Raw genomic sequence first — 10442 nt, 5'->3', positions numbered from 1 at the left:
AAGGGTATTTGGAAATAAAACTAATATAAGTCTAACTTGCTGAAGGTGAAGGAGCCATAAGAGGTTGTTGTAAACTCATCAGGTCTACACAAGTGGCTATTTGTCAATAAGAATGGTGTAAATAACAGTCCTGATGTTTGCACAAAGATGTAAATATCTGACTTTTTGTAGGCTACAATCAGATTATATATCCATAATGAAGCAATGATTGGTTCATTAATGTTCATTACTGGCAAAGACTTGATCCCATAAAGTCAGAGAATGTAATATACGAGTCATATGACTAGCGTGACTCAAAAATCAGCCAGTGATGGGTGATCTAACTTGATTATTAGATCCACATTTTCAAAAAAGGGACAAAACCAATTATGGTAATTGGGAGAGACTTGGTGAATTACTATCCTTTTACAGTCTGCTAGCCAGAAATGAAGAGAGTGAAATAAGGCAACGCCAAGAAAATTGGCTCTTTCTTCAGTAAGAAGGAAAAGAAAATTAGGGAGCAGCTTGAGACCATAGAAAGGTGGAGGTCACCCAAAATATTTATTGGAGATTCAGCCAACTGTGATTCTCCAGTGTTGAGAGAAAAAAATATGATGTGTTCAAATTCGGAACATAGACCTTTGCTTCCAGGTCCAGTAAAAAGATTACAAATGCTGTCAAAAAAGGTATGAAAGAAGTTGAAGGATGTACACATAATGGTGAATAAATAGATAATGTATGGAATGAAAAATCTCAAATTTGGCTTAGCAGAATGCTGTAAGGTAGGGAGTGAAGTATTGTAATTCCCACAGCATTTTGCCAGTGCAAAACAATTTTAAAAACTAAAGTGAAAAAGCAGTTTAGCTGTTCTGGATCTCACAGCAAAGTGTGCTCCCATTGAAAGGTAGATATGGTGGCACTGTAATCTGAACCTCTTGAAATACATTGAAATCAAGGCTTTTGGTCAAGCCCATAGTAAACTTCACTGTTATGTGCAAGTGTTTCTTGTATTACAAAACTTTCATGAGGAAACATGAGTCAGATTCAGTGGTTGCACCAGAGCTGTGCATGGCACAGTTGAGGAGAGGAGTGGGCTCTGATCTCTGGGGCTACTGAGGACTGTGTCATTCCCTGGCATGACTTATGGCAGCCTCAGAGCTTCTTTAAGTTCTGTTGACTTGTAATGTCCCTCTAAGGGTTGTTATATGTGCTGGAAGTTCCAAGAGCCCAACACACCTCTGGCCATGCCCTTCCCAACCCAGCACAACCGCTGGCCATGTTCTTCCCAACCCACCCCACCACCCCGACAGACACTTTGCATAGCTTGGCTCTAAGAAGGGATGGCACAGAATCATGATCCAGCTCATAGTGGAATTCATTGAGATTGGTTAAACGAAGGTGAGGTAGGAAACTCAGTTATACATTCCTGAAATCTTCCTGTTTGTGACTTAGTGTAATTGAAGATATATAAAAATGTGCTAAAGTCTCTTTGTTCTTTGAGTGATTTCTCATGTACATGTGGGATAGAATTGATTCAAAAAAAGAAATGCAAACGTGTATTCCTGATACATCGATGAATATTAAATATCATGTATGAAAGAATGTGTCTGGCTTCAAAAGATCTATCTACTAATTTAAATTATACACCAAAATTTCCTCTTAGTTGCACTAGTTAAATAGGATAGCTCTAGTATAAGTGAGTGTAAAATCTGGCCCTTTACTGTTTGCTCTGGCATTATAGTATGGTTTTATTAGCATGAAGGTATGATATACAAGCATTTATACGTGTTATAGATTTACTGGAGATTTAAAGACAAGTAAGTTGGGGAAAATGGAATTTTGAGTATATTCAGAGGATAATTTTTCTGATCAGATATGTGTGGCGGTTCAGTGATGAGACAGAACACAGCTTTATGCAAGCAAACAGGCTGGTCAGCGGAGATGGGCCTTGAGCCCAGGCTAAGAAAGCCTCCCACAGTTGCTGTCCAAACAATCAAGTTCTCATGGTTCATATCTAGCCCTTGTCCTTGGATAGAGCAATGTGTGCATTGCTTCTATGAAACAGTCAGGGTGTGCCCCGCCTGCTTCCAGGTGGAATAGCTAAACATTAACCCTTCATCTCCCCGTTTTTTATTTATTGATATTTGGCCATCTCATGGTAGCCATCAATTTGTTTTGTCATGCTATTTAACTCCCAGACAGACAAGGACATAACCTGGGGAGCTTTCCAGGGCAAAATTTTACAAAGTCTTAACAAGGAAAGAATACATTGTACACAGCAGCAGCAAAAAAATAAGCCCAATGATTACAAACACAAAATAACCAAAAGCTCAACATCTGCAATATAATCATCTAAAAGGGGTACACTTCTTTTACTACAATTGTAACCAGCAAAAGGCAATATAAATATCATTCTACTAAGACAGCAAAGGGTGCCATCACTTAAATTTGCAGGAATATAATTAAAGGTGCGTGAACCGCAAGTAAAAACCCATCCTGATGGTAGGATGATATGGCCATAATTTTATATGAAACATTAACAGCATGGGAACAATTTAAAAGGGGTTGAGAAATTTTTCAACAGCCCAAGGGCACCTTTGTACTAGTGCAGTTAACTACACGCGCACAGGTGACATTGTGAGCCCCGGCCAGGTACGGTGTGTAGAGGGATATAGCCGTGCGAGGCAAAATATAGTTGGCCGGGCCCCAATTAGCCATGCTAGAGTACTGGGAGGAAAAATTACCATAAGCAGAGAACAGTGTCTTACTCTCCATCTCCCCAGGGTGATGACATACTGGAATAAGGCATGTACCTAACAAATCTCCGGCTGCTACAAAATTAAATAAACAAAAGTGGGTAACATTTCCTATTGAAGCCAATCTTTCCCATACGTTATATGTCATTCGGGCTTATAACGGGGGAGGCGCTTCCGAGCCAACCCCTACAGGAAATAGCAGGCACAAAAGGCACACAATCATCACAGAATTAGCAGTGATTTGGGCGAGAATCGCCACAAACAAAGTCTCAGGAGTCTCTGGCTGTTGATCTGCTGCCAGTCTTCGTTGGGTCGCGGCGACCAATGCTTTTACTGCTCCCCATGTCACGGGCTGGCTTGGGACACTACGCCTCCTCCGTTTCTGTCCCGTCGTTGTCGACTAGGGGGGCAACGCGGTCTCCTCCAAGGTCAGCTGAAACTCTGGTATGGGATTCGACAGCTCCTGGTGCCATGCCATGTTGTTTAAATGCCGGTCGCACACACCGAGCTGGAACCCACAACGGTCCTGCAGGGAGAGACACAGCAGCATATCCCCGACCCCAAGTGATTAGAGGTACTGGGCCCAGCCACTGTGGATCGGGCAGCTGACGATAAAAGACACGCGGTCTTTTCAGTACCTCAGATTTGTGAAAATGCCGATCCGCAGGGGTCTGCAGATCTGCATTCAGTGTTAAATTATTTAAAGTAAACAAGAGGATATGCATTTGTTGTTGAATGTCTCCTAAGGTTCGGAGACGCAGCTCCCCTTGTTTTAATTGTTTATCTAGCAAGGTTTTGAGTGTGCGATTGGCACGTTCAACAATGGCTTGGCCTGTGAAATTATAAGGGATTCCGTGTGTAAGACGGACGTCCCAGCGGGCACAAAAGGTGGAGAGGGCTGCAGAGCAGTAGGCTGGGGCATTATCTGTTTTAATTTGGCAGGGGCGACCCATAACAAAAAGGCAGGCTAGCAAATGGTGAATAACTTTGTTAGTGGCTTCCCCACGTTGTGGGGAAGCCCAAAAGAAAGCCTAAATAAGTATCAACGGAAACATGTAAAAACGAATAGGGGCGGAATTGTGGCACATGAGTAACATCCATCTGCCACAGCTGATTTGCTGCGGTACCTCGGGGGTTAACGGCATAAGAAAAAGTAGGAGCAGCAGCAGCACAGTGGGGGCAGGAACGAACAATGGAACGTGCATGATCAGCAGGAATGTGAAACTGCCGGGCCAAAACAGAGGCAGACTGCTGAAAAAAGGCATGGCTTTCAATGGGGTCAGAAAAAAGGGAATTTACCTGACCACGCAACGCGCGACCGGCGCGTGCAGTGCCCTCAGTGAGTGGCCCAGGCAGAGGGGTATGACTGCAAATATGAGCAACAAAGTAAGGGAAATGACAAGTGGCAAAAAGGTGCTGCAAAAACAAAAACAGGCGAAGGAGGTCTGTATCAACCTGAGGGGTAATGAGGGCAAGGGGTAAATGATCAATTACCTAATAAACATAATAGGTATCCACAATTAAATTAAAGGGACAATCAGCAAAAGGTTGAAAGGCCAAAATAACAGCAGCTAATTCTGAGGGCAAAGGGGGATGGTAAAAAAAAAATCTTTTAAATCTAACACACAACGTTGATCGGTTTGAGGAATTAAATTTGGATTTGGTAAGCCAAATTGCAAGGGGCCCATAGGTTGGATGCGTTTATTTATTTCCCTTAAATCATGTAACAGCCGCCAAGCACCCGATTTTTTCTTAATAACGAACACCGGGGTGTTCCAGGGACTAGTGGAGCTCTCCAGTCGCTGTGCTTGCAAATGCTGCTGCACAAGCGAATGAAGCGCTTTTAGCTTTTCTAGAGGGAGGGGCCACTGATCAATCCATACGGGCTCTAAGGATTGCCATACCAAGGGTAAGGCGGAGGGCACGGTGGGTGAGGGAGGGTTTTGGGCCATCAGATGTTAATATCAAGGGTGGTGTCTAACTTTGTAAGTAAATCATGGCCCCAAATATTGAGGTGGACAGGGAGCACAAAAGGGCGGATAGTAGCAAGGGTACGGACTCCCGGTTTAGAGACCGTGACCCAAGACAAACTTTGGCGCCCGGGTTTACTACCCCCGATCCCCCACAATTCTCTAGAAGGAACCGTAGGCCAATTAACCAGCCACTCCAGATCACGAATCACCGTAACGTCAGCTCCAGTGTCCACCAGCCCTGTAAAAGGAACATCATCTAAGAGAAGTATTAACTGAGGCTTCGAGGGGCGGACTGACATTGTCAGAGCAACAAGTGGAGAAGACGCGCTGTGAGACGGCGAGTGAGACAACGTCGATCCAAAGCCGCCTCCACCCCGAGTTCGATCCTCGGCAGCTGGCACCTGATAGGGGACTAAAATCAATTGTGCAATTGACCGTCCACGCGGGAGCGACTGTGGAAGATGAGTCCACACCTGAACCTTAATAATGCCAGTGTAATCAGCATCAATGACCCCTGGAATGACAAAAAAGCCCTGTTTCCCAGCATGTGAGCGAGGGAGAAGAAGACCTACAAAGCCGGCAGGGAGAGGTCCCGTCACCTGTGTAGGTATGGCACAGACCTCCCCTGGCAGCCGAAAGTCAGTGTCCTCCTGCATGATCAAATCAAGCCCTGCACTTCCAGCAGTCGCCGCCCTCATAGAGTCTACGGATTCCAAGGCAGAGGAGCGATTGCCTGAGTAGGAAACACCCCCGTTTGGCCCTGGGTTCGGGGGGGACCCGTCGCGCGGTTTCCCGACCCGCTACGACACTGATTAGCCCAGTGATAACCTTTCCCACACTTGGGGCACTTCTTTGAGGGTCGGGCTGGTGCCTTAGATGAGCGGCACTCCCGCTGAAAATGACCCTCCTTACCACAGCGGTAACAACGCTTCCCCTCCTTCCCAGTTTTTCTGAGGGCGGCAGCCAGAACTCCAGCCTTGTGGGCTTGTGTGCCAATGTTCTGGCACGCCCGCAGCATGTCTGAGAGCTCTAAAATACCAGAGGCTTGTGCTGCCTGAAGAGCACGGCGGCAATCCTCGTTTGCATTTTCAACTGCCAATTTTAACAGGAGCTCGTGAGCTGCCTCAGTGTTATCCACCTGTCAGAGGATAGCCTCCTGCAATCTGTTGGTAAAATCCAAAAAGGACTCTGAGGCACCCTGACGGATACTGACAAAGCTTTTAGTAGGCTTGCCTGAATCCGGGACCTTCTTGAAAGCATGCTGGGCACAGGTGGAAATAATGGGGAAGACAGCCTGAGGGAGTTGAGACTGCATCTCAATAGTAGCAAACGGGCCCTCCCCTGCCAAATGCTCATAAATGATACCGCGCTCTCTATGTACCTGAGCTTGGCGTTCTGCCATCTGCCGATACTCACTAAGCCAAATAACATACTGACTGGGTGACAACATCATGTGCAGCAGCGTTTTCCAATCCTCAGGGATTAGGGAGTACCCAGTACCCATCCCTTCAATGAGACCACGCACAAAGGTGCTAGTCAGGCCAAATTCACGAATTGCTTTCTTTACCTCTCTAACCACCGAGTATGGCAAAGTGGTCCAGGTGCCCACGGGGTTGCCCTGGTCATCATTCTGCCAGGTGACCGGGCAAACGGAGACCAGATCAGCCAGCTCCTCCGCTGTAAGATCTGATCGAGCTTTCGCTGAGTGAACCATTTGTTGCACCAGCGAAAGCTTCTGAGCAGATGCAGATGACCCTCCGGGGGGCCCCACGGGGGGAGGGTGATCACACACCGGCTCCGGTGGGGAAGGCCAGGGAGGCGGTGGTAATAGAGGCACTGGGGGTGAAGCAGGGGGAGGGATGGCCGCAGGAGCGGACGGGGGTGGCGGGATCGGCAGCCCCTCTGTTGGTGCTGGAGAGGGCCTTTCCGAGGCGACACGCTGTGTCGCATCGCCAGGAGGGGGGATGGCTGCAGGAGCAGACGGGCGTGGCGAGATCACCAGCCTCGCGAGGGAGGGCCTGTCGGAGGCGACATGCTGTACCACGTCGCGGCAGAGGTGCCAGGCATGTAAAGCCTGCACGGGCGCCCGAGGCTCTTCGTGCAATGTCTGGCCCAATCGCTCCCAGTCCGCTAGCTTAAGGCTTCCGGCTTCAGGATACCACGGGCACTTGGCACGCACCTCCTGCAGCAGGAGAGTAAGTGCTCGAGCCGGGCAGTCATGCTGAGCCTTACGCAGCAAATACTGCAGCTCATTGAGGTGTTGCACTTGCAAAGCAGAGAGGGAGCTTCCCATACTTACCACAATGAAAAATACTCACCGGGATCCACGAAGCGGATGAGTGACGCGTCTGAAACCCTTGCCGGGCGAGGTGAGTGCTGAGGGCCCCACGTTTGGGCGCCAGTTGTGGCGGTTCAGTGATGAGACAGAACACAGCTTTATGCAAGCAAGCAGGCTGGTCAGCGGAGATGGGCTGTTCTTCCCCCCCGCCTTCCACCTTCTCCTTTTATTATATTTCTCCCCCTAAGCATTTCACACTGCTACCCAAAGGAATGTATGACGTTAATTCATATACTTAGTTACCATCCTCTATCTACTACAATCCTGGTTCTCAGGCCTTGAGCCCAGGCTAAGAAAGCCTCCCACAGTTGCTGTCCAAACAATCAAGTTCTCATGGTTCATATCTAGCCCTTGTCCTTGGATAGAGCAATGTGTGCATTGCTTCTACGAAACAGTCAGGGTGTGCCCCGCCTGCTTCCAGGTGGAATAGCTAAACATTAACTCTTCAAGATATGTACAAAAACTTACTGCTGGATAAAAATACTAGGATACTTAAAAATATCATAAAAAGAAAAGGAGTACTTGTGGCACCTTAGAGACTAACCAATTTATTTGAGCATGAGCTTTCGTGAGCTACAGCTAAAGCTACAGCTCACGAAAGCTCATGCTCAAATAAATTGGTTAGTCTCTAAGGTGCCACAAGTACTCCTTTTCTTTTTGCAAATACAGACTAACACGGCTGTTCCTCTGAAACCTTAAAAATATCATAGTTACAATGGCATAAATGACATTAGCACTCAGATCAAACAATTACTTTTTTAACAGAGGGAGTAACTACCATTGACAGTGAAACTATTCAGGCAGTGGGAAAACAGACTCTCTCCCTTCTGAAAAACAGAACCGCAAGTTTCTGTTGAACTTGTTTGAGTAATGCCTGATCCATCCCACAATGTTACGTTAACGTAAGTCGCCTTGCGTCAACCTATTGGTACAATTTTTCTCCTGCCGACATAAGTGACCCATCATGGCAATACAGTAAAAACACCTCCCTGAGCGGCACTGAGTCAGGGTCAACCTACCAAAGTCGACTCAGTACAAGTGTAGACACTGTGGCACCTGTAATGGTCCCACAATGCCTGACAGTGACTGCTCTGGTCACATTTGTGAACTCCACTGCACAGGAGTCACAGAGAATAGAAACCTTCTTCTTCCCCCTCCCCATTAGAACACCCTGCATAATTATTTGAAATGCCTTTTCCTGATGCCCAGTTTGGTGAACACACCTAGCAGCTCTCTCTTGTTGTGTGCATCTTCCAAGCCAACCATGCCAGCTTCATGTTCTAGATACATTCCTGCCTGGAGTAGAAAGGGGGTACTGGGCCTGGGGGGAGAAGAGGCTGTGCAGGCACTGCTATGGACCAGCTGTAGAAACATGGACTTTTCAAAAAAGATTGCATGCAGGATGCAGGCAAAGGGGTACAACTGGGATCAGCAGCAATGCTGCAGGAAAAGGAAGGAATTTTAAAATAGTGTTTACTATATACCTTCTCTATTTTGAAACATTGCTAGGGACGCGCTGTATATTAGTGGATAGCTCAGAGCCTGAGAGGCAAAACCAGTTTCTGTTCCTGAATCTGCCACTGATTTGCTGTATGAACTTGAATAGGCCACTTAATCTTTTCTGGTTTCAGAGTAGCAGCCGTGTTCGTCTGTATCTGCAAAAAGAAAAGGAGGACTTGTGGCACCTTAGAGACTAACACATTTATTTGAGCATAAGCTTTCATGAGCTACAGCTCACTTCATCGGATGCATTCAGTGGAAAACACAGTGGGGAGATTTATATACACAGAGAACATGAAACAATGGGTGCTACCATACACACTGTAATGAGAGTGATCAGGTTAGGTGAGCTATTACCAGCAGGAGAGCAGGGGGAAGTGATAATCAAGGTGGGCCATTTCCAGCAGTTGACAAGAACATCTGAGGAACAGTGGCGGGAGGAGGGGGGGAAAGCAGGGAATAAACATGGGGAAATAGTTTTACTTTGTGTAATGACCCATCCACTCCCATAAACTACTACATGCCACAAGAAGCCACAATAGTGGTTTCCCTAACCCACCCAGCAATATTGTTAATCTATCCAACTATACTCTTAGCCCAGCAGAAGAATGTCCTATCTCGGGGCCTTTCCTTCTATCCCTGCACCCCCACAAACATGATACAGTTCTGTGGTGACCTAGAATCCTATTTTTGACGTCTCCGACTCAAGAAATATTTCCAACACATCTCTGAACGACACTAACCCACAGAGACCTTCCTACCAAGACTACAAAAAGAAGGATTTTGGGTGGACTCCTCCTGAAGGTCAAAACAACCGACTGAACTTCTACATAGAGTGCTTCTGCGATGTGCACGGGCTGAAATTGTGGAAAAGCAGCATCACTTGCCCCATAACCTCAGCCGTGCAGAACACAATGCCATCCACAGCCTCAGAAACAACTCTGACATCATAATCAAAAAGGCTGACAAAGGAGGTGCTGTTGTCATCATGACTAGGTCAGAATATGAACAAGAGGCTGCTAGGCAGCTCTCCAACATCACTTTCTACAAGCCATTACCCTCTGATCCCACTGAGGGCTACCAAAAGAAACTACACCATTTGCTCAAGAAACTCCCTGAAAAAGCACAAGAACAAATCCACACAGACACACCCCTGGAACCCTGACCAGTGGTATTCTATCTGCTGCCCAAGATCCATAAACCTGGAAATCCTGGACACTCCATCATTTCAGGCATTGGCACCCTGACAGCAGGATTGTCTGGCTATGTAGACTCCCTCCTCAGGCCCTACGCTACCAGCACTCCCAACTATCTTCGAGACACCACTGACTTTCTGAGGAAACTACAATCCATCGGTGATCTTCCTGAAAACACCCTCCTAGCCACTCTGGATGTAGAAGCCCTCCACACTAACATTCCACACAAAGATGGACTACAAGCCGTCAGGAACAGCATCCCCAATAATGTCATGGCAAATTGGGTGGCTGAACTTTGTGACTTTGTCCTCACACATAACTATTTCACATTTGGGGACAACGTATACCTTCAAATCAGTGGCACTGCTATGGGTACCTGCATGGCCCCACAGTATGCCAACATTTTTATGGCTGACTTAGAACAAGCAATGCTTCCTCAGCTCTCGTCCCCTAATGCCCCTACTCTACTTGCACTACACTGATGACATCTTCATCATCTGGACCCATGGAAAAGAAGCCCTTGAGGAATTCCACCATGATTTCAACAATTTTCATCCCACCATCAACCTCAGCCTGGACCAGTCCACACAAGAGATCCACTTCCTGGACACTACGGTGCTAATAAGCAATGGTCAGATAAACACCACCCCCTACCAGAAACCTACTGACCGCTATGCCTACCTACATGTCTCCAGCTTTC

The 10442-nt window shown here is 46.9% G+C and overlaps 1 protein-coding gene across 1 annotated transcript; it reads right to left on the bottom strand.

The window, feature by feature from the left end:
• Nucleotides 1-1932: 1932 nt before the first annotated feature.
• LOC142072850 (uncharacterized) lies at nucleotides 1933-7483 on the bottom strand. Its single transcript, XM_075131159.1, has 2 exons — nucleotides 6090-7483; nucleotides 1933-3261 (listed from the first exon to the last, which is right to left on the bottom strand). Exons 1-2 carry the CDS (start codon nucleotides 6999-7001, stop codon nucleotides 3136-3138), a joined length of 1038 nt encoding a protein of 345 aa, XP_074987260.1. The 5' UTR covers nucleotides 7002-7483; the 3' UTR covers nucleotides 1933-3135.
• Nucleotides 7484-10442: the final 2959 nt, after the last annotated feature.

The sequence above is a fragment of the Caretta caretta genome, chromosome 1 (genome assembly GCF_965140235.1).
Source record: "Caretta caretta isolate rCarCar2 chromosome 1, rCarCar1.hap1, whole genome shotgun sequence".
Classification (NCBI taxonomy): domain Eukaryota; kingdom Metazoa; phylum Chordata; order Testudines; family Cheloniidae; genus Caretta; species Caretta caretta.
The sequence above is the reverse complement of the archived record's forward strand: the minus strand, read 5'-3'. Positions and strand labels throughout refer to the sequence as shown.